Source organism: Babylonia areolata, chromosome 18 (assembly GCF_041734735.1).
Source record: "Babylonia areolata isolate BAREFJ2019XMU chromosome 18, ASM4173473v1, whole genome shotgun sequence".
Lineage (NCBI taxonomy): Eukaryota > Metazoa > Mollusca > Gastropoda > Neogastropoda > Buccinidae > Babylonia > Babylonia areolata.
This window is the reverse complement of record NC_134893.1, coordinates 38,878,606-38,892,582: the sequence shown is the minus strand read 5'-3', so window position 1 is coordinate 38,892,582 and position 13,977 is coordinate 38,878,606. Positions and strand designations below refer to the sequence as shown.

The 13,977-nt window shown below is 35.8% G+C and overlaps 1 protein-coding gene across 2 annotated transcripts in view; it reads left to right on the top strand.

Moving 5' to 3' along the window:
* Window positions 1–13,977, top strand: part of LOC143292748 (N-acetylneuraminate (7)9-O-acetyltransferase-like) — a 54,107-nt gene that overhangs the window by 521 nt on the left and 39,609 nt on the right. For both annotated transcript variants that reach the window (XM_076603292.1, XM_076603291.1), the window contains exons 2-6: window positions 6,564–6,660; window positions 7,534–7,720; window positions 9,267–9,380; window positions 11,374–11,425; window positions 13,557–13,628. In XM_076603292.1, coding sequence (XP_076459407.1) covers window positions 6,564–6,660; window positions 7,534–7,720; window positions 9,267–9,380; window positions 11,374–11,425; window positions 13,557–13,628 — 522 coding nt within the window. The remainder of the gene's footprint in view (window positions 1–6,563; window positions 6,661–7,533; window positions 7,721–9,266; window positions 9,381–11,373; window positions 11,426–13,556; window positions 13,629–13,977) is intronic.

Below are 13,977 nucleotides of genomic sequence, written 5' to 3'. Positions count from 1 at the left end.
TAGGTATACGCAGAGATTTATTGTTTGAAAAAAAGAGGGTGGTTATTTGTTATGTTTAAATCTTAAGACAAGTTTTTTTTTTAATTGGAAACTATTATTCATTATCAATAGATAGTCGTATAGATCTATGCAGATCTATCTATATATCTGTAGTATATATATATATATATATATATAATGTATATCAACAAATCCAGTCATACAGTTTTATGTACTTTAACATGAACATTACAAAAGCTTAGAAAAGTTATTGTTACGATTATTATAATATTATCATTTCCTGACTCTGCCATTGATAACAGACACAACAAATTACTATCCCGCAGACTCTGTTCCTGCAATTAGCAGTGCAAACCAAGGAGTGTAAGATACTATGAAAAAAATAGAGGATTGAGAGAAAATGAAAACAAAACAGCTTCTGTTTAATCTGAAGGGTGCTCAACTTTATTGTAGGTCCACCACAAGGGAGGTACAATGTTAATTTTAACTTCTGACTAAAGCTAATGATGTCCATTCTGTCCTTTGGGACTCACCAGGCTTGTAATCCCTGGTTACCAATTGCAGAGCAGGTCTCCAGTATTTATGCAAGAAGCAGTTCTGAGATAATTATTGATATTATTGTTTGTGGATGACTTTAAAAAAAAAAAGATATATATATATGTATATTCCTTATAATTTGAATCTGAAACCCCTTTTGGTCTGCAACACAAGCTGTATTCATTACAATGCTTGCACCTGAAACTGAAAGTTTATGTTTTTTTGTTGTTGTTTTTTTGTGGATGTAGAAAAGTGTGGTCATCATTTTGAAAGGTAGTCACGCTGCAGCTAGGAAAATATTGAAATGAAAGTATAAAACATAGGAATTTGTGGGAGGTTTTACTACCTATTATTTCTAGTACTTTGCCTGTGCCTTAAGTTGTATTATAATCAAAGCCAAAAAACAAAAGCCAGACTTATAGTATTAGTATGAGTAGACTATAATCATACATTGTCATTCCTTTGATATGAAAATTAAACATTTTAGTTTACAGGTTCCTTCAATACTATACCAGATATCTGGAGTGTGGGATATTGGAAATGAATACTTACTGAAAAAGTTACATCACCATTGACAAGATCCTTGAACTGTTAAAGGTGGATTAATTAACAAATGTAAATTTATTCCAAGACCGTTTGATAATCAGTTGTTGTACTGAATTTAATACAGTAATAGCATTAAGTACTAGCTCTTGTTATTGAGAAGGACCGAACTCATGCAAAACATACTTAATGTACAGGTTTGCCTATGTCTGGGCCTCACAGGATGTTGAACATGTGGATATATATATGTGTGTGTGTGTGTGTGTGTGTGAGACGCAGCACGCAAAAACCCGGCCAAAGTCGCATCCACTGATTCTTAGCTGTGCACAAAAAACAAGTTGTTAGGATCAAAATTATGAAGATCGGGATTTTTATAGATATCGCATCTTTGAAGTCTTACCTTTGCTGTCGGCAAGTATCTTTGCAGAAAACACCCTGGAACTGTAGTATTTTCAATGTTTTCAGGTGCAGGCCTGTCAAAACCATGAAGAAAAATACTGCACTCTTTTGCCCTATTTCAGCTGCATACTGAAAGCAACAAAGATGGGGAAATTCCAGTCTGCAAAGTAATATATAGAAATAAGCATTGAACAGGCATTAATCATCTCCTCTGGTCCTTCCGAATCAAGATAGCGTAGGAATGCAGTCGGTTTTCAACAGTTTTACTGGCTACTCTCTGTAAGTTGCGACTTGAGCCGGGTCCCATCAATTCTTCAAATTTAGCCAAGTTTCTGACTCGCAAGGTCACAGCAAGATGTGATGGCCTCGACCAGCAAATCCATAATTAGTAGGCCTGGAAGGTATTTCTAATGCCTGAACAACAACATACATTTTATTAGGTCATGGTAACTGCGTATAATCATGCTATTGTAACTACCGAAACAGATATTTTATAATGTGGGAAATACAGCAAGACCACTCACCTCGTTTCAAATCATATTCAATTCAATTCAGTTCAGTTCAAAGTACTTTATTATCTGCTTCAACCAAAAACAGAAAATTCTCTTTAGGCTCACTTAAAAATAAAATGCCCGTCAGCAAAAATCAAAGAGAAAAAAACAAACAACTGACACACCCTTCACTTATCACCATGCACACATCAATTATTATGTAAAAAGAAAAACATGTGGGTAAGATACTATAGTATTACATTATGATTTAGAGTAGCCACATTCAACATCCTGCACCTTTTTGGTTTTTGAACCTGTCTTTGGACTGAATGTACGGCACAAGGCTAATGTACTTCTTTGTTGAGAGGTTGGCTTCTTTGCATAATGCAATGTCTGGTTTCATTGTTTTAACCCTTTTGCTGCCAGGAAAATAAGATTTAAGTAAAATCTATTTGCCAGGGTTTTTTCACAAAAAACTGGTATATATTTTCAAAACATTCTGTGCTCTTTGTTATATAGGAGAAAGACCCATAAAAGTATATATTTTCTGTTATTGGAGAAAGACCCATAAAAGTATATATTTTCTGAAAGGTAAATGAATAAAGAATACAAAACTTGATGTTTTCAGATTTTATATATTTTCAGTGACATGCTGTTGTTTTGAAATCAGTGTTTTATTTTTTGTCACATTTTCAACTTGTTCATTACAAACATTAGGTTATTTGCACTAAAATATCTTATTTTCTGGAAAAATGGATAATACCTGCACACACAAATTATATTAAAACAACCACAATATAAAAAAAGAAAAAAAGAAAAAAAAGATACACAATGCATTGGGACTTCTCCAAGTGATAATATGGATGAGGGGCCATGCCCCTTCAGTCTCCACCCCTCTCTTCATCACCCCTCTCACATGGTCACTTCATCCAGTTCTCACCAGACCGCATTGGCTGAGTGCCAAGAAAGTTGCTCATACTGTGTCCTGCTAATAATTTGGTCACTTTCTGTCTCTGCTACAGCTGTACAGTCAGCATCACTCACTGACAGTCATTTCTTGGCCAGTCTCTTCATTGCTCCTTTATTTTCAATCAAATCCTTCTATAAAAGTTCATCACTGTCTTCTCCTTCAAATTTACGCTTTAATTCTTACTGAGCATCAGCTAAAGAAAGCAGTCTTGGTTGAATTAGCCTAGCAACACGATCACATGTCTTGAGCACAGAGTCCGACATTTTGTTGAGCGAGTGAGGAGAGGAGTCAGGCAAACACTGTGGCAGTAACCCAACCAAAACCTTCAGATAAAGGACTGCCTCATGACTTAGATAGGGTTTCTAGCAATGAATAGAATCTGGAAAGATTCCCCAAGCTAAAGCTACCGGTGTCATTGAACTCAATGCAAACCAGGGAAAAGTCAGAATATTTTGATGACGAGTTATTTCGTCATTGTGGCAGCAAAGCGTTCATGCTTGCGCTGACGAGCTATCTCATCATATAGGCAGCCTTTGGGTTAAGGGGTGGGCTTCTTTGCATAATGTAATGTCCAGCTCCTTTATTACGGAATGGGCTTCTTTGCACAATGTAATGTCCAGCTTCTTTGTTGAGGGGTGGGTTTCTTTGCATAATGTTTTTTCTATTTTGTGTCCAGTGTAGAGGGATGTTAAAGCAGATGTTTGTTCTCTGCAATTCACAGCCCTGCATCCAGAATCTGGTATGGTCTAAAGGACGATGTGCAATTATATCATCATTATGTTCATCAAAAAACAAAACCCTAATTATTAGCTTATGTGAAGTAAGTGCTCAGGTATGTGAGTTATGGTCCATTGATGATTTCTGAGGTGAACCAGTAATATCGCTCAGCACTGTCAATATTGATCACATGATGCAAAGCCTGTTTCTTGTCTTTCTCTCCCTCTGTCAATCACAAACACATGCGCGTGCGCGCGCGCGCACACACACACACACACACACACACACACACACGCATGCTTGTAAAGACTGTCAAGTTGAGCTACGCTGGTGTGTAAAAGAGAAGTGGGATACTGCGTGTTCAAGTGTTTTTGAAAACGGCTGATGCATTGAGGTTAAGTGTTTTGTTTGGGACCAGAACAGTTGTCCCATTTCATTGCAGCTGACACACAGATATGGAGACACGGATACTTGTTCATGTATTAAATATTTGAGTGCATGTACAATCCCCAGGGACCCCTACGTACACACACTATGGACAGCAAAGCGCAATTAGAGAATCTGGGCAACAGTGTTCACTGCTGGCAAGGTGTATGGTGCACAATGCATCTATTGTGCAAAGGTTACAGGGGTGTGCTTGTAAAGCTTTCTCATTTTCCTTCATTTGTGAAGCTTTTGACTACACTGGCTATTGTCCAAAGAACTCTAGTCTGCTCTCCCACCACCACTTCAGAGAAGCGCACCCATCCCCCAACCCCCAGTATTAAAAGAATTTGGTTTTTACTTTGAGTTTGACCATTGAACAAAACAGTTGAGGGAGCAAACTGATGAAGCCTCTGAGTCTAAGGTTCTAAAATAGAAATAAATTTGAGTCAGGAATTTTAGTAAAATAGAACTCGCAATTTCATAATGATGATCATGACAACTGGCCATACTGTATAGATTTTACTTGGTGGTTTTCATTTGTATTTATCAGTATTATTGTTTCTGGGCAAAATAATAGGTAATTATCATAGAAATGAATCATTGTATAAATAAATATCAGTTTAGCTGGAATCAGCAATGCTGGATTTTCAACATGAATGGTGGTGTCATCAGCAAACATCTCACATGACGATGTTATGTACTTAGGTAAGTCATTTATGTATATGCAGAACAGGATTGGCCCCAAAACCTTGTGGTACACCATACTTCATAGATGATAATGAGGAATGAGATCTATCTACTGATACTATGTTTTCTTTCAGACAGAAATGGTGATAGGAGTTCCAGAGCTTTCAAAGAAAATCCATAAAGTTTTAACTTTTTTAACAGGAGTGAATGGTCAACTGCATCAAATGCCTTAGCAAAGTCTGCAACTAAAACTCCAGTGATTTCGTTATTGTTGATGTTAGTGAGCCATTGGTCAACTAGGTTTGTTAGTGCTGTGTGATATGAGTGGTTAGCTCTAAAACCTGACATCAACTAGGTTTGTTAGTGCTGTGTGACATGAGCGGTTAGCTCTAAAACCTGACTTACTGGGATGAAAGAGTTTAAAGTGATTAACATGATTCAAAATGCATTTGTTAATATGAAGTTCCAGAGGTTTTCATTGATCAGACAGAATGGAAATTGGTCTGTAATTTGATGGATCAAACTGATCGCCACTCTTAAGAATAGGTGTAACTTTGGCTATTTTAAAAGCCTTAGGAAACTGGTTTTTAGTTATACATAAATTATAGATATGAGTGAGTGATTCTGAAATAACAAGGGCTGAAAGTTTTAAAATTTTGGAGTCTATTCCATCCAGACCTCTGGTTCATGTTTGCTTCAAATGTAAAAAGAGTATCATAGACTTCATACACGCTCATTAAAGGGATATTTAATTGAGAGTAAATAGTTTTCAACTGACAAAAGTCCTTAAGGATATCTTAAGTTGTTTTCTGTGGATCTGTCTGTATTTATAGTTGTATCAGCAGTGTTACAGAAATGCGTGTTCAATTGATCTGTAGACATGTCAGTAGGCAGTGTGTTTTGTGTAGCTGTATGTTTATTTCTCAGTTGGTTTATAGCTTTCCAGATGGATTTACTGTCTGCATTTGATGAAATAAAATTTTGAAAATTCTTCTTTTTTCCATAACATTTAAGTCTATTAACTATGTTTCTTTGTGAAATTCTTCCTTTGTTCCAGTTGATTGATACACAGAAGAAATATAAGAATTCATTAAATCTGTCAGGAATGCGTCTTCATCAAAGTGTGAGAAACTACGATAGTCAGTAACCTTATGGCAATTTTTAGGAATTCTGACACACTTTTTTGACAATGTAAAACAGGAAGGTGATCACTGCACCCAAAAATTGGAGAACATATTTCTGATACATTATTCGTTGAAGATGTGTAGATGTGATCAATAAGAGTCGCAGAGGTACTGGTAATCCTTGATGGTTTGTCAATTAACTGAGTGAGTTGAGAGGGAAAAAGAGAGGGAGGGGTTTGAGAGATGTTTACATAAGAACACACACACAAATGAACACAATGAGGATAAAAACACAACTGACTTGCTTGGAAATTTGAAAAATGGGGCCTACACAGCCTTCATATAACAATTTCAGGAAAATTACTTCTCTGTTGGATCCTTTCATCTGTTTTAAAACCTACATTAATTTAATGTGCTGCTTGTATGGTTTTCTTTAACATATATAACAAACAGGTATATCCCCCCTTCTCTTCATCTTTAGCTGCTCCACCCACCCCATACTCCTCTCTTTTCCTAATGTATTTCTGTGATTTGCTTTTGATTGCTAAGTCACTGTATGGTGGTGCCGTGATAATAATTAGTATAAATGTGAAATTGAGTTTGATTTGATTAAATTTCTTAGCATGGATTGTGTATTTTGACTGTGCATTGATGTTCATGTGTATGCAGGCAGTGACTCGTGTCGTCTGCTGATGAGTGATGGCCGTTTTCCTGGGTACAACACGTGGCAGCCCTATGGATGTATGACTCACAAATACACCAGAGCGTGAGTATTGCTTTTTTTTGTTGCTTTTTTTTTCCTTTTTTTTTCCCCAATGACATTAATTCATACTGTTCTATGTCACTTGTCAGCATGTAGGCTCGTTTCTCCTTCCCATTTCCTTTGCTTCAGTCTTTCCTCCACTTATCTTTCTCATTGACTTTTTTTCTCTCTCTTTTTTTTTTTTTTTTCTCTTGTCTTTTAATAATCTCTTTCCGAGTCCCTTTTTCTCTCGCACTCAGTGACTCACTCAATATACAGAAACTCATACTTACTAATACATGGATTCACACAAATACACTTATCACACACACACACACACACACACACACACACACACACACACACACACACATTTTACACTGTATCTTCAACATGTGTTCTTTAATCTCCTGTAATTTATGTATGCTGCATGAATGCACACTTGAAATATGACCTGCCATTTGTAGCCATGCACATATATTGACCTGGTAAATTAAAAAAAAAAAAAAGAAAAGAAAAAAAACATGTAGAAAAAAAATAAACACATACACCAGTGCAAACATCTGAAATGATTAAATGAAAATGAAAAAACTCACCCCAGGGGTTCACACATATTGCAGAGGCAAGACTTTAGAAATGTTTAGAAATGCACTGAGTCATGACTAACCCAGGCTGTTACAGCCCTGTACAGTTATCATCATTATGATCTTGTTTTATTGATGGAAGTGTTTTTATGTAGACAAATCATATTCAGAGCATGAAAATGCACATCAGGCATAAAGTATATTCTTTGTTTTCCTGTGTTCTGGTCAAGAGTGTGTGCCTGTTTCTTTCTTGTTCTGGTGTGTAAGTAAATGCTTACAAGTGGAATGTAACCACATTTGATCTATTCAACAGGGATGCAAGAATGTGCATGCATTACATATCATACTGGGGTGGGCGTAATCACATCGCCTTCATTGGGGATTCCCGAATCCGACAGTTGTACTTTGAGTTTGTCAATCTTCTGAGTATGGAGGTGATGGAAGAATACAAGGCTCATTCTGATGTCCACTTCAGTGATGAAAAGATCAACGCTCGAGTTGTGAGTAAATGACAGTGCCATGCTTATCATTTTCTAAATGAATGTGAGATAAAATTCAGGTCATTGAAAAAAAAAAGAAAAAAAGATTTGTTCTACTCTAAATTGTTCACAAACCAATCCAGTTCACTGCGAAAAAAAAAAAAAGAAAAGAAAGAAAATAGTGAGAAAGTCTTCAGTCAGATGTGCTCTTTCTTGATTCAGATTCTAAGCTTACAAAGGTGGAAAATGAAAAAGGATTATTTTTTAAAAGAATTTAAACCTATTTAAGTTCTGTGCTCATGGACAATGTAGTATTCCATCTGTCAACATGATAAAGCATATGTAGTGCTGACAAAAACAGTACATATTAACTGTACATATTTATCGCATCTTGAGAAATAGCATATTTTAAACAGGTATTAAGTGTGTTAAATCAAAACTGTGAGGAAATACTAGGCTTTATATGATTGTTTTTTGACCGTGTTTTTGTTAATAGGAAAATGAAGTTACTGTGATTGTATTTGTATTCCATTTTTTGCTATACTTTTATTTTTGTTCTTGCTTTGCATTAAACAGCTGCAGAGGTCTTTGGTAATTTTTGATATTTTTAGGCTTTCAAGAAACAGAACAGAGGTTGTGAAAAGGAGGAGCACATAAACAGACTGAAGTGCATATGTGTGGGTGTGTGTTTCTATCAGCATGCAGATGGTGGGTCTTGAGGGGACTTAATGGCTTGGACCTAATGAAAGCATTGATCTTATTGATACTGAGATAGAAGTGATTTTGACTTTGACCTTTGTTGAAGGTCACAGTCACAGAAACAGTTGAATTATTCATATATTATATGGTTTGCAAGATACTGCCTGATATGGTGTGCAGTCAGTCTGTGTAGGCTGCTTTCAGGCTAACATATGGCTCTGATAACACATGGTTGTGTTCAGTGAAAGGTCCCATGTTATTTTGATGAAGAAATGTGGAAAGTTACAGGAGTGTGGTTAAGCAAAATGATTGTGCTGATAAGCTGATGACTGTGGTACCATATGTCAGTATAACAGATGACAGTTTTTGAACAGTAAACTAAGTTTCTGTTTGGCTTAGAGTGTTAATTTGTGTACAATCTCCTGGTGTATCTGTGAACAGTTCTTGTACACCAAGTTTCTGTTTGGCTTATATTGTCAATTTGTTTACTATCTTCTGGTGTAGCTCTGAACTCCAAGAAGAAAAAGAAGTTATAATCTCAAGGCAGGGTTGTTGTTGTTTTTCCAGAAGGGCATATGTATTTTTAAATCATGAAATACCCCCCATTTCTGTTGTAGAATTTTTTTTCCATTTTAACTTCTTTATCCATAAATTGTTGTTGTTTTTTTTGTTTTTTTGTTTTTAATGGATGATCAGGATTGATGTATGAAGCTGACATCATAGAACCAGAAAAAAAGCAAAAAAACTCACCAGTTATTTAATCTGAATTTTAACAGGGGACATGTAATTTTAAATGCAGTGTTGGTGGAAATTGTTATGTTCGTGTTGAGGAATGGAACTGAACAACTATGGTATGGGATGGTTGCAGGATTTCCTGTGGCATCCTATGGTGAATGCCTCCATGTATGATGTGTATCACAACTGGTTGAAAAGTGTTCAGCCTGGGGCCAGGCCCAATTTGGTCATCACTGGCAGTGCTACGGTGAGTGTGTGTGTGTGTGTGGTGTGTGTGTGTATGTGTGTGTGAGTGTGCATGCATTGTATGTGTGTTGTGTAAATGAATGAGTGTTCTCTACAGTGTGTGTGCAAGTGTTGTGTATATATACATGTGTGAATGAATGAATGATATGGATACTTAAATAGTGCCAGTACATGGTTGGAGACCAAGCTCTAAGCGCTTTACAAACATAGGGTTATTTACACAAGAGGCTGCCTACCTTGGTAGAGCCAACTGACAGCTGCAGTTGGGTGCTCATCATTTGTTTCCTGTGTCATTCAATCAGATTTCAGGCACGGACACATACAAACATGCAACATTTTACATGTATGACTGTTTTGATTATTTACCCAGCCATTTAGACAGCCATACTTCATTTTCAGGGGTTTTCATGCAGGGTATGTCCTTGTTTCCATAAACCACCGAACACTGACATGGATTACAGGATCTTTAACATGCGTATTTGATCTTCTGCCTGCATATACACACAAAGGGGGTTCAGGCACAAGCAGGTCTGCACATATGTTGACATGGGATATTGGAAAAATCTCTTCCCTTTACCCACCAGACGCCCTGGACCCTCAGATTGAAAGTCCAACACTTTAACCACTCTGCTATTGCGCCCATGGGTGGGTGTGAATGCATGTGTATGCTCATGCATGTTAGTGACTCTGACTGTGCATGTGTGTGTCTCGCTGTCTGTATGTTGGTGATGTGTTAGAGAAAAGGGGAAAAAAGACTTATTGTGGGTGTGGGCAGAGAGAATAATACAACCATTCTGGAGTCAGGTGTTGAATGCATGAAATGTATTATAAGCCATTCATATCTCTCATAGTTTATTTTAATTCAAATATATATTTATATACTTGATAAGAGCACAAAAGTAACATAGAAGATATAATGAACTGCTTCAGAAAATAAAAATGGCATGGAGACATTAATGAGATAGCTTTATGGTCATAAAAAAAATTGTTAGCATAGATAACTGGTTTGATGGCTATAAAAAAAATGTTAGCAGGACAGCACATTATTATAATTGTAATGTGGTTCATAGAATTTGAAACCACTGAAGAGAAAAAAGTTAGCATGGCTGAAAAGGAGACTGCAGTCACTACGAAGAGGATGAAATAATAAGTTATTCTCTTAAGATGATTTATTCTAGAAGTAATTCTCCTTTGTGGTTTACTTGAACTTTGTTTCATCTTATTTTTCTTTTCATTTAAAAACAAACAAACTAACAAAAGCACAATAGCAATAAAACAAGCAAAGCAAAATTTGCATTTTTTCCACATCAAACATGAGACCACCTTATTTTTATCTAATGCCTTTTACTTTTACTCTTTAATTTGAGCTGGCTGAAAAGTATGAGACTCGTGTTGGCTATTGAAAATAACAGCAGGTGGCTGCACAGGATATCTTTTTTCTTTGTTCAGTTTAAAAAAGAAGTTTTAACCAGTTAAGTGTCTAGTATATGACGTCAGCTGACATCCTTTAAAAAGTGTTGTCAAAGTGCCTACAAGACTTCCACTGATGCCCTGCATGTATTTTGATTTTTTTCCTACATCAAGTTTGGTACATTGAACATAAGATTCTGAGTGGTTAGTTTAATGTATCTGGATTATAGATATACTATTTAAGTGAGCATTCGCCAGGTGGAAGACCCCTTTTTTCTCATTAATTATTTGCTAGCTAGACTATTCGGAGCGCGCATGTAAAGAGAGTTTGACTCTTTAACAACAACAGTGATAACAATGATAGTGATGAAACTGACAACATCTGACTTTCTTCAGTCCAATCAGACTTTATATTTTAGTGAGTGACCATGACTGAAAGTGAAGGTGTGGTACTTTCGCATACTTTGAGATGAGGGGGAGGAGAGAGAGATAAATGTTTACCAAATTGGGAAGAAAACCTGTTTTTCATTGAGGAAAAGGTTAATCATGGAACTTTCATAAAGAATTGTCTTGTTTGTTTGCAGTGGAGTGTACGCATTTTCAATGGCAGCCAACAAGCCTTGAACAATTTCAAAGGTACTGTTTTTTCATTTATTGGTGATTCATTTTACATCTGTTGATTTTTGTTTTTGTTTTCTATGAACATTGATAACACTGATATGCTGCTTTTATTATAAAGAAAAAGTGGGAATATTTTAAGGTAAAACAAGAGAGGCAAGGCCTTCAAGACTCACTTGTGTTACACTTTAAAAAAATAATGTAATCGTTAAAATGTGTTCTGTATTTGTTATTATAAAGCTTCGGGTTAAAAGAAAAAGGAAAAAAAAAAAAAAAAAAAGTCCTAACGGAAGATTCGAACCCCGTGTGTTCGGGTGAGAAGAAACTGTCTTACCCATTACACTATCGTGGCTCCTTAGCTGATGTTCAAAAATATAAAATTTAAACATGCTTTTTTAAAGCGCAATAAATTGTTTGCGGTATTCACAGTGATTACGCTGTTTAAATCATATTATTCTGTTGTATCTTGGCATTCAAAAAATCTTTAAGGGCAATTAGAAATTCTTTTTAAGTCCGCTGTAAAGGAGACGTGGCTATCGCCGCAATCACACTGCAACATTTAGCCGTTTTCTCTGGATCTAGATAGATGTAGAAGTTTAGTTACACCCGTTTGACATGGTCAGTCAATTCAATTTCTCTTTTATATTCATTCTAGTTTTATAATTTTAAAGTTGATATGAAAATTGAGTATTTTGTTAAAATAATAACATGTAGAGCCAAGTACAAGTACTTCTAAATGTCGTATGAAGTGAAAAGGACTTCCATTTTGAGAAAAGTCAAGACTGGAAATTTTTACATTTCATCAATTCAAGGGTATTAAATCTCATGGTTTATTATTTTAAACTGTGAATTCCGACTGATTCTGTGGATATTTTTATGGCAGTTTGGGGCATAATCCAGTAAGTGATGAGGCATTCACAAATCTTTCTCTGAATAAATATTTAACGGTCTCCTTCTCCAACTTTCCATGACATGTTATTGTGTACTGTCAATTGAATATAGGATTGAACGGGCAGGTCAACGACTTGAAACAAAATGGCGTCGTTCGCATTCGCGAAGAATATGAGCACGCGCTTTGAATATGTATAAATATGTGTACGCAATTGATTTTTGCCCATGGCCTTCAGGGCTCAGCCAATAGATCTATAAAGTCCACTCGTCGTATTGATTCTAGTATTTTGCCGAAAAAGACCACTTGGGCGAATGAACATAGTGAAAGCCCTGTACACTGAGAGTAGAACACATAAGCTTTTTATGTCATGAGTATAATTTCAAAATGTAATGTTTAAGATGAGAAAGTTCAGTTTAAAGCAAATTAAGCCCCCTAGAATTAATTACAGATTAATTTCCATTTTTTACTATCTGCACCAAAGACATGCAAAATAAATATAACTTCCATGCTTAGCAAAATAAGTTCCTGTTGAACAGAAAATGATAAAAATGACTGCTTTTGTTGTTGTGTCAGAAAATCAGATCAAAGTGCCAAGTTTAGAGAAAAAAACCCAAAAACCCCAGTAAATTCAGTTTGCATATAATTTGGCTTCTTTTATTATTTTTTTGTCAGAAAATCAGATCAAAGTGCCAAGTTTAGAGAATTAAAAAAATATAAATATAACAGTAAATTCAGTTTGCATATAATCTGGCATCTTTTATTATTTTTTTGTCCCCATCCCAGAGGTGCAATATTCTTTTAAACAAGATGACTATTTTCATGCCAAATTTGGTGTCAACTGACAAAGTATTTGCAGAGAAAATGGGGATGTTAAAGTTTACCATGGACACACAGACACACACACACACACACACACACACACACACACACACAACCAAACACCGGGTTAAAACATAGACTCACTTTGTTTACACAAGTGAGTCAAAAATGACATGTGTTTAATGGGGTTTTTTTTTTTTAAAAGATACCTTTAGAATGTCCAGTGTTCTTTGTATGTATTTCATTTAAAGTTCTCATTTACCAGATTGGAAGAAGACAAATGTTAGACAATCTGCTCTCCTCGGATCACCAGGCCAGTGGTGACTGTATCATTGTAACCATACACACATCTGGATATTGAAAGGCTTTCCACATTTTGCAGTGAGATCTTCCATGGTAACTGCCGCATTCTATTGATACACTTTTCTTTCTTTTCAGCTAACCTGTCCACTATCAAGCCATTGATTAACAAGCTTAAGCCATCCACCCATGTCATATGGATGTTGCAAGGTAAGGATATAAAACTGATCACCACATATTCCTTTGCATTTTTTTTTTAAGTTAGTGAAATTTTGACATCAGATTTGTGTAAAGAGCCCCTGTACTTCACAGAAAGGCATTTCCAGTGGTATTTTAGCTATTGGTCGCAAGGTTTTGTGGTCAGTGTTTAAGTAGTTATTTGTGTGTATTTATATATTTATTAGACAGAAAACAGTTTATCGTTGATCTCTGGACTAGTCTTTTCTTCTTTATGCAAGCTGTGGGATCTGTAGCTGATGTTTAACTTTTGTTAGATGTATATGACTATATTGTGATCCATAAAAACACCATAAGATGGACATGTTTTGTTCTTTTTGGA